General features: G+C 41.9%; 2 protein-coding genes across 2 annotated transcripts; one reads left to right on the plus strand and one right to left on the minus strand.

Annotated features, from left to right (window-relative positions):
* Window positions 1-2,885: 2,885 nt before the first annotated feature.
* si:ch211-106e7.2 lies at window positions 2,886-14,094 on the plus strand. Its single transcript, XM_035641593.2, has 4 exons — window positions 2,886-3,096; window positions 8,069-12,272; window positions 12,773-12,829; window positions 12,942-14,094. Exons 2-4 carry the CDS (start codon window positions 8,117-8,119, stop codon window positions 13,067-13,069), a joined length of 4,341 nt encoding a protein of 1,446 aa, XP_035497486.2. The 5' UTR covers window positions 2,886-3,096; window positions 8,069-8,116; the 3' UTR covers window positions 13,070-14,094.
* A 161-nt stretch (window positions 14,095-14,255) lies between these two features.
* etfbkmt (electron transfer flavoprotein subunit beta lysine methyltransferase) lies at window positions 14,256-16,972 on the minus strand. The gene is made up of 3 exons (XM_035641603.2): window positions 16,643-16,972; window positions 15,671-15,801; window positions 14,256-15,028 (listed from the first exon to the last, which is right to left on the minus strand). Exons 1-3 carry the CDS (start codon window positions 16,918-16,920, stop codon window positions 14,679-14,681), a joined length of 759 nt encoding a protein of 252 aa, XP_035497496.2. The 5' UTR covers window positions 16,921-16,972; the 3' UTR covers window positions 14,256-14,678.
* Between the last annotated feature and the right edge of the window lie 1,990 nt (window positions 16,973-18,962).

An 18,962-nucleotide genomic window follows, 5' to 3' on the forward strand; every position in this document is an offset into this window, starting at 1 on the left:
AGATGCATATTTAAGCATGATGGGCGGTTCCCCTTTACAATGTACATCTGTGTGTTACTTATTTACAGACAAAGTTAATGGCAGGTCCTGAGTTTCCTGAGTCACATTCCAAGGTCATGCATGCCCTGAGGTGTTTCTGCCTCTATAGTGGACAACAGTAACCACAACATCACGTCTGTATACAAGATACCAATACAGACTGTTCTTTCTACGATCAGCATGTTCTTTTTAACTAGTTATAATACATATTTTTCTGACACTTGCTAACCCGCTAGTGTCGTGGTGATGATAGGTTTGTTAAAAAGTGCTATTTTAGGTTTTCTCTTCAGTGGTGATGGCTGCAGAGGGTCTGTGTGTCACTTCCAGAGCACTAAAGCAGTTTCATGTTGGGGGAAAACAACAAGGAACAGTTACAATAATCATAGAGATGGCTATTACCATGGCATTTAAATGTCTGTTTTTGTCCCAAACTCAACAGTGTTGGGCGCAAAGATGGCTGAAGGAGCAGAACAAGGAGTTAGGATGCTTATAACGTAAGTAGCAACGGTTAAGTGACTTTGAAATCCTGCTTCTCTATCCTATACCAAGTGGTTGAAAAGGTTACTAAACATCTAACACCTAATTCATGTGGGTCTGTTTCTCCCCCTTCTCACTTCACAACCGTTGCCTGGGAATGTTTTTCAAGTCTTGTTGAGGTTTGAGTTTTATTACACTCGACTTTCTCCTTCTCACTCCTTCTCACACCTTCAACTCTGTCTTCAAACTTCAACAATTGAATGAGGCTTAGATTTAAAAACAACCCCTCTCCTTTTTCTTTGATATATAAATAGTATAAACTGTGGCCATGCAAGCTTGTCCTTACATCTTCGAAACTCAGCCATTTGATCAAAGTTGTACAAAGCAGATAATGTTGCTTTGCTGGAAATGTGTGTGTGTGTGTGTGTGTGTGTGTGTGTGTGTGTGTGTGTGTGTTTGGGGGTATGTGGGGTGTGTGTGTGTGTGTGTGTGTGTGTGTGTGTGTGTGTGTGTGTGAGTGAGGGACTGTGGGCAAAAAAAAGGGGGTCTGGTTCCCGGGGTCAGGAAATCCTCGATGTCTATGATCACACCTTGAGTTGGATTGCCCTGGTCTTTCATTACGAGAACGACTCTCTCTTCAGAAGATTTGGAAAGTGTCGAAAACTCTTTGGTCAGAGTTGTTTTGTTTCTTTGTATCAAAGAGGCAACAAACAGGAAACCCCATTTGCATGTGATTCACCATGAGGAGTTTGATAGGAGACACTGTAAGTAGCATTAACACTTTGTTGTTCGTTGTATATGGAATTTACATGAAGAGGTTAAGCAGACGGGTCTTGCTGATCATCGAGGCCAACAGAGATCGCTGGGGGTGGTGTGTGTGTGTTTGACATGAGGTGGACCATTCTACTCTCTAGTGTGTACCTTTGATTGAGTTGATCTCAGGATGGAATTAACAATAATTACACAGTGGCAGAATACCTGAGCACTGTGACAGATCCAAAGCTAAGAAAGTCGTTGACCATGTACAGACTTAGCGAGCCCAGCCTCGCCATCGAGAGAGGCCGCCACAGGCAGACCTGGCTTCCTAAAGAGGACCAACATTTGTACTGAAATAACATATATCTAAATACTGAAATAACAGCTAAATAAACTGCCGCACCTATATAGCTTCACATACGTTATTCTTAAGCTTTTATACTAAAGCTTGCAGAGCCTGCACTGCATGCATAAGACTAATTAACATACAGACAGCAGATGTCACAAGATGCGCCGCTCAGAACAGATTTAGCCTAGGACAGCACAATTATTACACAATAACGGCTACGATCAGTCCAGACACATAGTCATGCGATCCACCCACGTACAGACTGCACCCACCATGCGGGATGAATAGCAAATGAACAATTGTACCGGGTTCCTGTTCTCTGCGCGATCCAGCCGTGGTTGGTGACCCGTGAGACAGAAACTACATCATTGGTCATTTTTGATGACCTCGTATTGACCTCGTATTGACCTGCACCTGGTTCCGGCCTTTAATGACACCCTCATAAACTGCAGCTGTTGTTTTTAACTTTTAATATAAAGTTATAGTTTGTTTGTCCCGTGACTGCAGCTGGAGTCTCTGAGAACTCCCCCCTTTGCTTGAGTTTGACGTGAGGTGGACCATTCTACTGTCTTACTCCTTATTTATACTTGATACTCATTTTCTACTGTAAATTTTCCATTGCAATGTTTACACTTATATATTTATCTCTAAACACCTACATATATATATATATATATATATATATATAGCTCCATTTGTAAATAACTAGTGTACTGCTTTTATGTGAGGTGGACCATTCTTTTATGTGAGGTTGTCCGACGAATACAGGAGATGCAAGGATATTTAAGCATGATGGGCGGCTTAACAATGTACATCTGTGTGTTACTTATTTACAGACAAAGTTATATGGCAGGTCATGCATTTCCCGAGTCACATTGCCGGCTCATGCATGCCCTGCGGTGTTTCTGCCTCTATAGTGGACAACAGGAAACACAACATCACGTCAGTATACAAGATGCCAATACAGACTGTTCTCTCTACGATCAGCATGTTCTTTTTAACTAGTTAGAATACATATTTTCCTGACATTCTCTTCAGTACATCTTCACATCATCGCTACTTAGTATACAACAAAGGCACTTTACCTGGCACTTCAAAAAAAAAAAGTTCGACCTACAAACGTTCCCCTGCAATAAAAGCGGGAGCAGAAAGTCGGGGGGGGGGGGGGGGGGGGGAGGATGTTCAGCGGTTCAAAGCCGAGGAGGCTGCGGAGGCTGCGCGGCCCCGCCCCCTGCGGGTGACGTCACGCTGCGCGCCCCGGCGGACGGAGGAGCAGCGGAGGAACCGACCGGGTCGCACCTCAGCACGAGCCTCGTGTCCGATAGGAGTCGTCTGCTGGCACGGCTGTTCCAAGAGGACGCATCCCCGCACGCATGAGTGAACGCCAACACAGAAAGAGGAGCTTTTCTTTTTTGGGGGGGGGTTTTCACTGCCCGCACTATCCGGATGAAGAAACGGGGTCGTCCAGAAAAAAAGTAAGAAAGCGAGCACCCGAAGTTTCAATGGGGGGGGGGGGGGAGTTAAATGTTCGATGTTTAGAAAAGACACTTTGAGCCATATGCGAAGATGTGACTCTGACTTTTAAACAATGCATTTCATTTTTGATTTAGTTATTAGTTTAAAACCAAAAAAAACAAACAGTGCACGCCTTCGTTGTATTAGTTCTGCCAGATGCATTTTTCAACGGAAGTCGTCACGCTGCCCCAACCAACTGTTGATTTCATGAAAAACACAATAATTCCAATACACTTTTGTGTCCAGACGACTGTTCAATCCAGTGACGCAGTGAAGGCATGTCCCTTTCTCCTTCACGGGCACTTGGACTGTGACGAGGTCGTTTACTCTCGGAGGCTTCTCTGTGACAGATGTATTGACTTTTTGTTTTTGTTTTAAATATTAAAAAACAGACAGCAGTGTCGTATATTGCAGTCATGTCTTGTATGGAAGCAGCTCTTCAACAAGTCGGATCCTCTCCGGTCCCCACAACTGTGGGTCTGCTCCTAATGAACTGCTCTTCTCGGCTCATGGATACTTTGTGTGATTCACATTTATTCAGCTTTGAACTATCGATGAACTCTCCCCTGGGAGTTCATCGATTAATTCACCTCGTGTAAAGGCATATCAATCCATATCATGCGTGTGTGCAATCACTATACTTTATGTTATTCTTCATCAGATGGCACATGTACTTGTGTATCTCTGCATGGAAGCGGAGACCATGAAGGAAGACTGTAACAGTGCAGGATGTGAGAAGGGGAAGCACATTGTACTGTAGGGGTGTGCGGTGCGATCTGTATATATATATATATATATATGTATATGTATATGTATATATATGGTCTGCTATTCAGAGGCAATCGTACAGATCGCGCAGAAAACTGCGCGTGCATCGCAACCCCCAGATATTGATTTTTTTTAAATGACATATCATATTCGGTGTTGAAGAAATTAACACATTCTTCTTGAGTGCTCTGTCTCGGAGCTCGCCCTCTGCAGGGGGCGTGTCCATCTCTCACTGCCCGACAAGACAGGCAGCATGGAGACACAGAGACAGACACATAGAGACACAGAGACACAGAGACACAGAGAGATAGAGACACAGAGACACAGAGACATAGAGACAGACACACAGAGACATAGAGACACAGAGAGATAGAGACATAGAGACACAGAGAGATAGAGACACAGAGACACAGAGAGATAGAGACACAGAGACACAGAGACATAGAGACACAGAGACATAGAGACACAGAGACATAGAGACAGAGACATAGAGACACAGAGAGATAGAGACAAAGAGACATAGAGACAGACACACAGAGACATAGAGACACAGAGAGATAGAGACACAGAGACATAGAGACACAGAGACACAGAGAGATAGAGACACAGAGACACAGAGACATAGAGACACAGAGACATAGAGACACAGAGACACAGAGAGATAGAGACAAAGAGACATAGAGACAGACACACAGAGACATAGAGACACAGAGAGATAGAGACACAGAGAGATAGAGACACAGAGAGATAGAGACACAGAGACATAGAGACACAGAGAGATAGAGACACAGAGAGATAGAGACACAGAGACACAGAGACATAGAGACACAGAGAGATAGAGACACAGAGACATAGAGACACAGAGACATAGAGACAGACACACAGAGACATAGAGACACAGAGACATAGACACACAGAGACACAGAGAGATAGAGACACAGAGACATAGAAACACAGAGAGATAGAGACACAGAGACATAGAGACACAGAGACACAGAGAGATAGAGACAAAGAGACACAGAGACATAGAGACACAGAGAGATAGAGACACAGAGACATAGAGACACAGAGAGATAGAGACACAGAGAGATAGAGACACAGAGACACAGAGACATAGAGATACAGAGACATAGAGACACAGAGACATAGAGACAGACACACAGAGACATAGACACACAGAGACACAGAGAGATAGAGACACAGAGACATAGAAACACAGAGAGATAGAGACATAGAGACACAGAGACATAGAAAGATAGAGACACAGAGAGATAGAGACACAGAGAGATAGAGACACAGAGAGATAGAGACACAGAGACATAGAGACATAGAGAGATAGAGACACAGAGACACAGAGACATAGAGAGATAGAGACACAGAGACATAGAGAGATAGAGACACAGAGACAGAGACACAAAGACAGATACAGAGAGGCAGAGACACAGATAGACAGAGACAGAGAGACATAGAGAGACACAGATACAGAGACATAGAGACACAGATACAGAGACACAGAGAGACAGAGACACAGATACAGAGACATAGAGACACAGATACAGAGACATAGAGAGACAGAGAGACAGATACAGAGAGACAGATACAGAGACACAGAGACATAGAGAGACACAGAGATTTGATTTTTACAAAAACACTTTATTTACATGTTTTCATAATAAAACTAGTTCAAGTACCGTGCAAGTGACTACTTCCCTTTTCTTTAAACAAATCAGTCAGTCAAAAATTGTGCAAATTGCAAATCGTCATCATCAATAGAACAAAGAATTTTTTCGTAACACCAATTTTTAAAAAAAAAGTTCCTATATCCCCGATGTTTTTATATAAATCTGAATTCTAACCAGTGTCTGGGCCTGAGGTTCACCAACCACACTGTTCTGGCCTCCTGCGCTTCCCTGTTCTCCACCCAGTTCTTTTGGAATAATCTGCTGAAAAAATTAACACAGAAAGCTGAATAGGTTTTTAGGCAAGTAGTAACATTTAATATATTCTTGCTACAAGGGGACAAGTCAATACAACAGCACAGTGTCTGAGTGCAGAGGTTGTCCTTTGAATACAGGAGATGCAATGATATTTAAGCATGATGGGCGGTTCCCCTTTGCAACGTATATCTGGGGGCTACTTGATTACAGATAAAGTCATACTAACAACAGTTGTCTATATAGACAGTCACATTGCAGGGTCATGTATTCCCTGAGGTGCTTCTGCCTCGACAACAGGACATACAAAGATCACGTCTGTATACAAGTGCAGGCTGTTCTCTCTTAGATCAGCATGTTCTTTTTAGCTAGTTATAATACATATTTTTCTGACAGTTCTTCCTGGACACATAAATGGCCATCTTAGCGTCACCTAAAAGAAAATGAAGGAGCAGCCACTTGTCTTTGTTGCTCTTGTTGCAGCCAGCTCCCATGATAAAAACCACCAAAATTAAAGAGACTAAAAACCATTGTTAAAAGAGAGAAGAACTCAGTGAGTCTCTTACACTCAGTAAAAACATGGAAAACAGTCTCACGCAGATTACAAAATGGACAGTGGTTTAAAACAGCAGGGTTAATAACAGAAATAAAAGAATTGGAGGCAGAGAGTCAGAGACACAGAGACATAGAGAGACAGAAACACAGAGACAGAGACATAGAGAGACACAGAGACACAGACACAGAGAGACACAGAGACATAGACATAGAGAGACAGAGACATAGAGACAAAGACAGAGACACAGAGACACAGACACAGAGAGACACAGAGACAGAGACATAGAGAGAAAGAGACACAGAGAGACATAGACATAGAGAGACAGAGACATAGAGACAAAGACAGAGACACAGACACAGAGAGACACAGAGACATAGACATAGAGAGACAGAGACAAAGACACAGACAGAGACACAGACAGAGACACAGAGACAACGCTCGTTGCCACAAGTGTAACAAATGTTTTGCAAGTGCAGTTTTTGTTATTTGTCTTTTTCTGACATAGGAAACTCACTTGTTTTTTGTTGCTGTTGTTGTTGTTGTTGTTGTTGTTGTTGTTGTTGTTGTTGTTGTTTTTTGCTCACTTGTTTCTGTTGGGGATAGCCCTAGAAAAATAAAAAAATATTGTGATTCAGATCGTGGATTGTGATTCTGATATGATCTTTTGGCCAGATCTCTATGGGCTGGCTGGCTGCCCTTATATATGAAATATACATATGTCTGGAAATTAACATTTCTTAATTTCTTTGAAGAACACAACACGTATGATAGTGGAAAATGAAAATCCTAACATGGACAGAATACATGAACTTATTTAGGGCTATTTTCAAAAAAATATTTAATGGAGTTATACATTTCCTTTTCTATATATGGGCATTGAACGTTAACACTTTCCCATAAAAAGTTTCAAGCAAATTAAAGTAATCCTTTTTAGGAAAATATACAAAAAAATATCATTTAAAAAGGGGGGTTTTAGCTCTGAAGCTAGAAGAGCTGTGGCACTCGGCACACCATGTAGAGGTTAAATGCATGACCATTTAACCTCTACATGCGATAGAACTGTAGTCATACTACACAGAATCAAATTGTGGTTGCAAGGAAGTGAAAACTAGTGGTGGCATTTTTAAAAAAAATGAAAGGTTCTTCATTTGGGTACTGTAAATTTAATTTTATTAATGTAAACCCTCAGCAACAACTATATACATGAATACATGTTGTACATTATCCCTAGAGTGTGTTGTGTGTTCCGTACACAACTTCTAAAACAAATCACCAATGAAAAAGTGTTTCAAGTTGAGCAACAGGATTTTGCAAGGTCCCATGAATATGATAGAAGTTTAAACGTTATTTATTTCTAGAAAATTGATGACGTGAACTGAAAGGTCCTCGTTGAGTTGGCATGAATGACCCCATGATAAAACAATTAGGTTACTTCCTGGATTAAATTGTAGAAAACTGGTTTGGCCACGTAGCAGCAGGCTAACATTATATTTTTTATGAATAAGTCCTGACTTTTCAGTGGGAATTCAAAGTGTAACTGACTATGAATACAGGCTTGTGTGTGCTTAAGAGACCACCAGTTTTTTTTCAATATATAAAGGTGTGTACCTCACATTTTGTCACTGTTTGAATTGACTTGTTACAACTGTTGATAGTTGTTATTTCTCTTTTCAGAAAAAAACTGCCTTTTCAAACTACTACAAGGCATAACGGAGGACAAAAATGTTTTCCTGTGTGCAGATGACTGGACAGCACCAACCAGTTGGACCACCCTCACAAACTGTACATGCTGCTGCCCTACTTACTACCGATGCAATGAGGAATCAGCAAACTGGGATTACAAATAACTCGTATCAGAGCAGGACAGTGTACATGGGAGTCCAATCAGCACAAAATGGTCATTACAACTTTCAAGATGGAGCTTACTCTGACAGACAGATGTCCAATTGGCAAACTTCAGCAGTTCCTCATCAGACAATGTCCTCTCAGCAGACAGCTGCAGTGCAGAATAAGAATTCTTTGGTGAAAACTTTACTGTTGTCTGGCTGTTTGCCAGAATTTAATGGATATCCGGCTACAGCTCAACATCATTTTCATCAGAACTCTGCTCAGAATTCAAAGACCCAGACTCCACCCAAGGTGATGGCTGCATACTCCCAGCAACATACGGCTACGCGCTGGAACCAACCAGTTACATTTCATGGGAAACAATCAATAAGGACACAAGATGGAAGTGCTTTGTCTCCCCTATATCATGGGGCCCGTAAAATGTATGAAAATGAAAATGGAATGCCAACTAAACAAACTAAAGCTTATCCTTCAAACATTACAACAGCAACCTCGCTTCCACGTGAACAGATGGTTTGCACCAGAACATTAGTGTCTGCTACTTCACACAAGCGGCCGATTGCTAATAACCAGTATCACAGACAAAATGTCACTCAACCTGGATTTTCTTCTTCCGTCCTCCCAACTTACAGTGAAGCGGTCACTTCAATAAGTGGACAGATCCAGCATGATTACGGCATGAGTCTGAATACTCAACAATACTCGGCTCAACTCAACACGCCTCCTTACAATGGCCGTGAGGCCGCATTTTTGGCACACAGTTTTGGGAAAAGAACACATGGGCTGCCTCGAAGACCTACTGCTGGTGCTCCTCAACAAATGCTTGTCTGCCAAAATGAGGAAGCTGTGATAATCGCAGAAATTGCTGACCATCTACAAAAATCGTACCCTGCTGACTTAGATGGTCATCATCCAGTTTATTTGAGTTCTCCCCCCATGGGGAGGCAGTTGGTCAGAATGGAGTGTAATCAAACTATGCAACCTCTGACACCAACTGTTGCTGTAAATTGCAACTCAAAGTCCTCCCAGCTTCATTCTTTACAATCTTTGCCCAATCATGTAATGTCAAGAAAACAGCTCATGGGAACATCACCTCAGCAAAGCTCTGTACCAGATGTCATCCATGACACAACAACAGGAACAACAACAGGAGATAGAAGTAGAAATGGAAACAAGGTGGACAGTGCACTTTTTCGTCAAAGGAACGGTGTCCTAACGGGAAATGTAGTTGGATCTTCGATTAATGTATTTGGGCATATTCTGCTGCCTGAGGGCATTTCACCACAGAGAACTGAGACCCAATCATCTGTAGTAAACAATCAAGGAATGCTTGAAATATTGGAAAGGCACCCGTCAGTCAAACAAAATGACAACTCAGTTTACCCCTCTCCCAGTCGCACAGGCGCAAGAGCTGTTGCTGTTGTGCAACCATTGTCACAAGAAAGCTACCAGGTTGCCATAAAGCAAGCCTCTTCAAACACCATTAATCAATCGCATGAGTGCCCTACAATGGATAAATCTTTGAGCAACCCTGAGAAAAATTTTTCTGCTTCAGCTGGTGAAATAAACAAACATAGTGTAAATTTGAATGAAGGATTTCCCACACACCCACATGAAACAAGGTCCTACAATTGTGTTACCAGTCATTCAGCAGCATCCAATGATGGCACTGTTGCGTCCGTTTCAGATTCAGTTGGACCTCAACACCAGCTATGTGCACAAAAGAAAGGAAATGAACTGCCTAGCGACCAGTGTGTTCCACCCGCTGTTCAACGACCAGTAACCTCTGGGGTGCCAGGAAGCCAACATTGTGATATGGACAAAAATGAGATCCCAACAGAAACGGATCCAAAAACCTGTGTTTTGGACCTGTTCTCAATCCCAACAACCACGTGGACTCTTGAAATGCTAACTACCTTGATAGAGGATAACGAAAAAGCCCAGGAGTCCCAATGCGTCAGAAATGTGAATTCTGAACATGAAAACCCCTTTTGGAATGGTAAGGTTGACCTTTTAATGGGTTCATACAAGAATGTAATTGCTGCTGTTCAAGAATTATGCCTGAAATATGAGACACCAGACTCTGTGATTCTATCAGAAGTATCAAAAATATCTCAGAAGCAACTCAAAAGCTGCCATGTCCTCAAAGATAATGACATTTATTCAGAACTGCCCTACATATCATCGTGGTTGAATGTCAATGAGCGGGTGGATGACATTGATAAAGACTTTGGCTACCCATGGTCTTTAAGGCATCGTCTTTACACACTGGAGAGTGACAGCCAGCCAGATGTGATTGAGGTGATCAGCAACATTCCTGCACAAAATTTTATAGAGGTGCCCAACAAAGTCTTGCCACCGGCAGAACTTGAATCTGTTGACTCGGGTGAAATGCCCTGTCCTAATAACAGAGACAGTGCTGATTCCAGGGACCCATTTTACTCATTTCAAATCAAAATTTTGACCCCAGAAGAGGCCAAAGTTATCTTTGGGCAAATACAAAGTAAGATTCTGCAAAGTAGGGACTCAGACAGTCAGCTAGAGGAAGTAATGAAAAGTTCCGTGGAGGACAAGCAACCTGACACTAGAGTCACATTGAGTCACTCAACACCAAATAACAAAGTAGGGCCTCCAAAAGAGGGGTTTTGCTGCCTCGCACGGTGGATAGAAACAATTGCTGGTTCAGACATTCCTTTTAAATGTGAGTGCAAGAAAGAGCAATGCCATAAAGATTGTACCGAGGAGACCCTTGATAAGGAAGAAATAACAGCAGAAAATGATCCGATTCTAACTATTGACTTAACTGAAGATGACAAGGAACCAACCTCAAAGTCTGATGAGGAAACAAAGAACATTTCCATAACTGGCACAGATGATAGCCAGTCAAGCATTATAGTCTTAAGCGACAGCGAGGTTGAAGATCTCTCCAAATGTGAAATTCCCAACCAGATCCCAGATTTTTTCTTTCTAACGTCAGGCCCTGAGGAGGAGTGTGTACAAGAACAGCTGATCTCAACTGGAAGCGGTCCTTCAAGCAATTCAGACAACAGTGAGCAAGATGTCAAGATGGTTCTAAGCAGTGATTGTGGGAGCCAAATGTCAGACCCTGTAGAGGAACGTGCACAAGCTGAGAAGACATCAACAGATGCAGCAGAGTCATCATTGAGAGCGGAAGAACAAACTCAAATTAGACAAATGTCTGGCCTGAAGATGACCATCCGTCTCAGTGGTAAACATGAAACCGCCAAAAGGAAGTGGATGACACAATGCACTGATGAACAAATGTCTCCATTCCTGAAGAAATCAAAGAAAAGCAGACATTCTGTTGGCCAAGATTCAGAGCCTGTCCTCGTGGGTGTAAAAGATAAGGTTTCTGTTGATGCTTCTGATTGCGAACATTCAGACTCAAATGTTAACACTGTGAAACTGACGCTGTTTGGTTCAAAGCGTCAAGGGAAGTGTGTTTTTCCGGGAGTCAGAAAGATCCCCCATTCATCTCCAGAGCGTCTGTATCATGCAGTACAAAGGCCTCCAGAGTTTCTCTCTGTAAACCTCAAGAGGAAGTCCAGCGTTCACAATCAACACAGGGAATATTCCATCAAACAATTTATTCAAGAAAAATGGAGGAGAAGTTTTGTGCCAACTACAAAGAGGCGCAGAAGGAAACTGAAAGCACAGCAGTGTACTTCTGCTTCTTTATCTGGGGTGAGTCTCAGGAAAGCTTGTTCCTCCAACACCAAAGAGCTGCCAGTTAGCTCCGATATGATCGGCAAAAGAGACGCCAAGCGCTGCCTGAGTCTGAAGAGGAGGCTGCTCCACTCTAGCAGAATCAAACTTGGAGAGGAGAATGTGAGCGAAGATGTGGTTGCACTCAAACGGCACGATCAAACGAGACGTGACGATGAAAATGGAAATGATGCTGCAATACCTCTTGAGGAAAACGGTGTCCTGAACCTCTGTGTGTTACCCAGCACCTTCAACACTGAAGATGGATCCAACAGGAGAAAGGAAGCCGCCGGCCATGTGTCAGGTATATAATACTTCCAAGACCATTGGGATACCTATAGGAAACCATAACTGATTTATTAAGCCATTTGCAGTTTCACTGTACCAGCTGTGTGGTGCTGTGTTAATCTTGCATGACTGAATCTTTGAGACAAGCATGGTCAAGATTACACCCACTCGGGTAATGTCCAATGTGCTCCAGGCACTGTGGAGTTTTGATGCCCCCCCCCCCCCAGTCCAAAATATGTTTTTTAATTTTTAAATACATCTGGCGTCTCCCAAAATGTGTCTTCCCTCTGCAATCTGGCAACCAACTAGGTCAGTTGTTGTCCACTGACCTAGATAAGTAAACCCAGAAATATAGCATGTTCTATATTTCTTTTTAAAGAAGTTCCCCTCTATAATTCAAGTGATTTATATATTCCGTCATGCTTTTGTTTTTATATAAGAAGTTGTTTATTTCCTTCCAGTGTTGTTTCCTTTAATTAAGCCTGACTCTTATTTCTTTCTTTCAATTTTTTCCAGATAACGCCGACACAACCGAAGGAAAGAGACCAGATAAAACTATCACAGGGGCAAAAGGTAACAAATGCAGCTTAAACATACATAAATGATTCTTATTTTAATTCCTTTTGTTATAATGTGGGAAGCAACTGGAGTGTTTCCTAATTATTGTGAATGAATTTAACTCTAGGAACATGGCATCAGCATCCTGTGAAGAAATATAATCCCCTGTGCCCGCCTCACGGCCCCAGGACCTCCGGCCTCTTCCGGGAGTTCCAGAAGAAATACAAGAAGATGCAGCCATCCACAGATGAATAACACGGAAAAGATGGTTTCATTTGCAACAGAGACAGATTTTAAGCCAAAATGTTTGGGGGTTTTTTGTATTCAAGGAGTTCATATTTTTTTTAAAGTTTGTATATATTTTCTTTACAATATGTCAAGCAATTTACGAGTGCATGAGTCATGTCATTGTCGGACATAAAATTCTCAGTTTACATTTAAAGGTAGAATTCCTTATGTCTTGTGTTTGATGCAAAAATGTACACTAAACTATATTTAATCTATATATTTATATTTTTCTATATATTTTTCAATATTTTGTCATTTCTTTACATTTTGAACATATTTCTTTAAGGATTGTGAAAATGTCTTTTGGGTTTTGGAAAGTCCAGTTTTATTTTTGATATAACTCATGTTGAAATCACAACAATCACCCTTCAAGTGATTTACAACTAAGTAGGTAAATATAAGCTGCCTGGTCACCAGAACAGACGATCGTTTGTCAGTGCTGGTTGTGACGGAGAATAAGGGAGAAATGTCTTATTTAAAAAAGTTGTCCTTTTTCATTTCACAACCGTTTGTATTACTGCCTTAAATACATTGTTTTTTACAATTTGTGTCTGTCTACTACTATTTTTACATTTTACATTTTTTAGGAAATTTTACAATAGGGCTGGCAGGGAAATTTCTGGAAAAATGTCCAGAGCAAAATTTATAGACATTTTCTTTCTCACAGCCCATCGTGAAAAGTTCAGGAAAATGTGAGAACTTCAGTGCAGCTTAACTCTACAGTTTGTCAACTTTTAATATTTGGTCCTGATCAAACCTGACGTTAACATCTGTCTTGTGTGATCCGATCACACGTGGACTGCTCTTAGTGCAGGGTTGAATGAACCCACATGTTGGGGTGCACATTTGATATCCAATCACTCAAAGCGGAGTTGCCAAACTTCCATGTTGATGCCAGCAGGTATACAGGGTCTTTTACAAGCACATTCACTCTCCCATTATCAACTAGCTAATACCCTCAGTTTTTCTTTGACACTAAAAAAAAATTAAAATTTCAGGGGAGGCCGTTGATCTGTCAGTTGCTGCTTTGCTGTGGGAAGTGATTCAGTTTAAATCGTGTCAAACATGACATGCCGTATGTATTATTACTTTGCTTATGTGGACAGTCCGTGAACCTTCCATTCAGTCCACATCCATATTGAAATCAGAGATCTGACTTTCTCAGGTCTTTTATTTTCCCATCTATCGTCTGTACAAACACGTTCAGCTTACAACATTGGTAAATCAGAGGCTCATCTGTGTATGTTCTGTGTAGGGCACCCAGATCAAAAAACATTTGGGACAGGAAGTAGGAACAGGGAACATCTTTGTTTAGCACAACACACCATTTGTATGCCAGAGACATGGACAACCATGCCATTGTGCGCCTCACTGCTTTTAAGTTTTGTTTGTGTATGTATGTTTTTTTTCTTGCACAATCTATTATTTTATTCCACAAGCCAAATTAAAAGCTAATAAAACAAGAAGAACTGTGCGTTTTAAAGTTTGATGCCTCCACCAAGGATGTTGTAATCGCACATGTCCATTTGTTTAATAACCTTAATTTACGGAACCACATGGAGATCCTCTCCAGTCTTCAGAGTTCAGGATGGTAGCGCCAAACACTGCTGCAGGTCAGACCGTAGTTTTCCTCTCTGACAGACTCCGGCAGCTCATACTCAGCCAGCTGACGTAGGAGCCGTCGGATGTCGTGACCCTCGAACTGGGCCCTCCCGGGATCTCCGATGAGGACGTCGGCGCCGTGGGTTTCGATGCAACGGTTGAGCCAGCTGTGCAGGCTGGTGGCAAGGGCCTCGTCGTAGAACATGTCACCGAGGAGGATCAGGTCAAAGCCTCCGGACTCGGAACCGATCATGTTGTCCATCACGCAAATGGGAGGCTCCAGGCCGTTCAGCTCGCAGTTCATGTGGGTTGCCACGGCTGCAACTGTCACATAAACACACAAACCAAAAGGCTGCTTAAAGCAAATTTGACAAAGTTGAGCATATATGTAATTTCTCCTTTTTTTCTTATTCTAATTCTAGAATTTTTTTTGCCTGTTAAACAACACTGACCTTTTTTTCATATCTTTTCAAACATACTGCATATTGAAGTTGCAATATTAAAATGTTGTTCATTACATCCACAAATGAAGTAACTCCATGACACGTGCTTTGCTCCTTAAAATGATGTTATGTGCATGGAAATAACTTATTTCTTACTAAATCTCAGATCAGATGTTAAAAAAAACAAAAAACAACTTGAGAAGTGGAAATTATATCTGACCTATGAGACTGTGCCAAAGATGATGGTCAACCTATCTGTTGACTTTACTCAAGATATTAAAACCGCTAACTGGATGCTGTGTTAAACCTGCTATCAATATTTGTATTGTTTTGATTTATACTGATTTATATTTATTCAATCATTTCCTTTAACCATATTCAATATTAGACCAAAAGCTAACAACTTAACCAGGCCATGATCAATTTGTCTACACAATAAAGCGCTCATGAATATAAAGAAACAAAATGTTTTTTCACTAAAAAGTAGAAGCATGACTTAGAACCTAAACACATTGATGCATACCAGTGTCAATGTCGTTAGCGACAACGTGGGCGGCGCCGCACAGCTTTGCAGCGATGGCTGAGGCTCCACAGCCGCTCCCCACATCCAGTACTCTCTTACCCAGACACACTCCAGGGTTGTCGAGGAGAAACCTGCAGGGAGGCGTTGTTAACTGAGGCCAGTAAAAAATACACCAGAACCTCATACACATAAAACTACTGAGTCAGCCCTGGTGACATTCGTGGTAAAGAGTTAGTAGCTCGTGGGAACGACATTATTATTGTAAGACATCTCCTATGGAGAGACTGTTCATTGTTTCTTTAGCTGCTTGCAAACATGGCCAAATGTGAATTAATTTCTTCAAACATCCAGCCCCTCGACAGCCTTATTGTTTGCGTAGTATTGCACCAGCATAATACCAGAAGTGTGTCCTACAATCAGTGCTGGACTTGTAATCTGGCAAATACCGGTGGGCCGACGCTCTTTTGGGGCCGATACAATCAAACTTAATAATGGCATTAAAAATAATTAAATAAACAACATAAAACTTTTTTTGGCCAACGACCGGCCCATTACGCAGGGGCCGCGGCCCATTGGCTCATTTTCCATACTGACACTGGGCTAGTCCAATCGCATACTTATGAGCCCCGCCCCTCCCCCCTGTCATTTCAGTTTCTCCTGCAGTAACGAAAAGTAACAAAAATAACGTAAAGTAACTACAGCAATGAAAAGTAACAAAAGCAACAAATGTAACGAAAAGTAACACAAGTAACGAAAGTCACTTTTGGACACAGTCTAGCCTTCAATGAGTATAGTAAGTTATACACCGTGTAGTTTTTTTTTATCCTGCCCGTCGTCCGGACCGTATAGTCGGGGAGCAGGGAGGTAGTTTCTCCCGGGCCCAAGCTGTCTGCTACAGACACACGGAGACTTCCTCTGTGTGGAACCGAGGCGTTGCTGCACTTCTCGTTGCACATCACCTGTTTATTTTACCTCGTGAGGGCCTGTCCCCCTGGCCAGTATATGGCCCAGTACGGGTCGTCGAAAGGCCACAGCTCCGGTCTCTCTCGCCAGAACCTGCACTTCGGGGTGAAGAGCCTCAGTCTGATCTCGGGAGTCAGGCTCTCCCCTCCGGCTGCCTCTGTGTTCTCCGCTATGAAGCTCCGGAGGTGCTCGTCGGGCCGACAGCTGTTCGAGAGGCACCGGCGTCTATTTGTCTGCTTCAGTGCGGTGGTCGATACTTTAACGTAACGCGTTAAAAGTCCCCGCATGATCAGGACATGTTTCCACACGGACGCTTAATAAGCGTCGGACAAGAAGTTCCATTGACCCCCTGAAACCGAAACCGGCACACTCCGTGTGCTGTGGTTCCGCTCAAAACGATTCTTACCGAGTATGTGATGGGTTTTTGTTTTGTTTTGTTCAATTTTCTTTGTTTAGATTTGAATATTACGTGAAAAATGTTTAGTCTTTTACATTCAGATGGGGGCAGAGTTCCAGTTGAGCTGTGTGTGTGTGTGTGTGTGTGTGTGTGTGTGTGTGTGTGTGTGTGAGGGAGAAAAAAACTGTGAAACAAATGTACAAACGTTTTCTGTGACCTGTGTTGAACTACAACATATTGGAAGAGTTCACATTGATTTGGAGCTTTACATGGTTTAGATCTACTTTGTTAACTTAGTTTAATTCTCTTTATTTTTTATATAGGCCTCTCTTAACCATTCTGAAATAGTGCAGAGCAAGGTCAGAAAAAACATGACCATATTTGTGGTATGAGACAGAGCTCTCTTTTTCTTTTTTTCGCAGTATCCGTGGAACCCAAGGTTGAGTTAGGAAAGGATATAAAGTATCTCTGCAAGAATGCAGCCCTGCAGAGAGAAGACACAACAAGGGTCAGGGGAGACGAGCCAAGGTTTTCATATATTTGTCCAATACAGAAGCTCCACATAAACACAGCTTAGCAGCTCTCAAGATTGACAGTATAAAGAGAAAAATGTAAAACAGCAAAATATAAAATCAAGATAAATAAACACAACGAGGTGATACTATGTACACAAGTATGTGCAAAAGTTAGTGGAGGGAGGGGGTTATTGCACTTCCAGTTCTTGGGGTGGGGGTTTATTGCACTTTAGTCTTAGAGAGGGAGCAGATGGAGGGACAGAGGGTTTGTGCATTTTACTGCCTGTGGGAAGAAGCTGCTTCCCAATCTGTTGGTTCTGGATCTGCCAGGACAGCTCAGATTTAGGGATGTTAACATGTTATCATCTGTATGGCTCATCTGTCCAGTCTCCCTGATGCATCCAGTATTGACAGTAAATACTTCCGCTTAAAACATTGTCTGTCTCCAGAAACGTCATTCTCTCACCCTGCAATTGTTTCTCTAATAATAATAATAGAAGACTTTGTCTCTTCCTTTAAAAACTGGCAGTGTGTGTGTGTGTGTGTGTGTGTGTGTGTGTGTGTGTGTGTGTGTGTGTGTGTGTGTGTGTGTGTGTGTGTGTGTGTGTGTGTGTGTGTGTGTGTGTGTGTACTCAGATGTGTCAGATAATCCTTTGTCCATCAATACAACTCTGTAATCTCATATCATATTTGCCTAAATACAAAAGTGTAACCATGAAGCCGACACACCCTATTATTGAGCAACACTCATCCTTTTCCAGGAAGGAAGAGGAGGAAACCAAAGTTATAAAAGCTGTCAAACTTGAGGGAAACCTTCTGTTTGAAGCATGTAGTCGGCACAAGCAAGAACACACCAACCACTACAGGACTGTATGTGGGAGTGATAAAGAAGTAATAAATCAAAGATGTGGATGGAAACGAACGAACCTGTCTAATGACACTTATCTTTACTTGTGTCTATTTATCTAGATACAATTTTGTTACTATATTTTTCAAGGTGGAAGGAAATGAAAATCCCACAACTTTATTTTGTTTGAATAATTATGTACAGTATAGTATAGAATATGCTTTTTGTGGAGCTGAGCTTAATTACTGAGTGATGATACTGTTTCATGTTAGGGTTTGGGGGCATATGTGAATAGTCAGTCAAAGTCCCTCCTATAATGGTAAATTTACTATGCAACGTTCTGACTGATATATTATGTACTGACAGATATTTAATATACTCTGTTCTTCGTGAGATGTTTTTCTCTGCAAATTAACGATGCGACCTTGGGTTTAGGGGGAGAGACCGGTACAGTCCAGTCATATCTCATAGAACCTATCCTCCCTATTCTCAGAACCAATGTCCCATTCCAACGTTCATCTTTGTACTTTGTTTTTTACTTTCAACACTGTTATCACTGTGAGTATGGAC

This window comes from Scophthalmus maximus, chromosome 7, assembly GCF_022379125.1.
Source record: "Scophthalmus maximus strain ysfricsl-2021 chromosome 7, ASM2237912v1, whole genome shotgun sequence".
In the NCBI taxonomy this organism is placed as follows: domain Eukaryota; kingdom Metazoa; phylum Chordata; class Actinopteri; order Pleuronectiformes; family Scophthalmidae; genus Scophthalmus; species Scophthalmus maximus.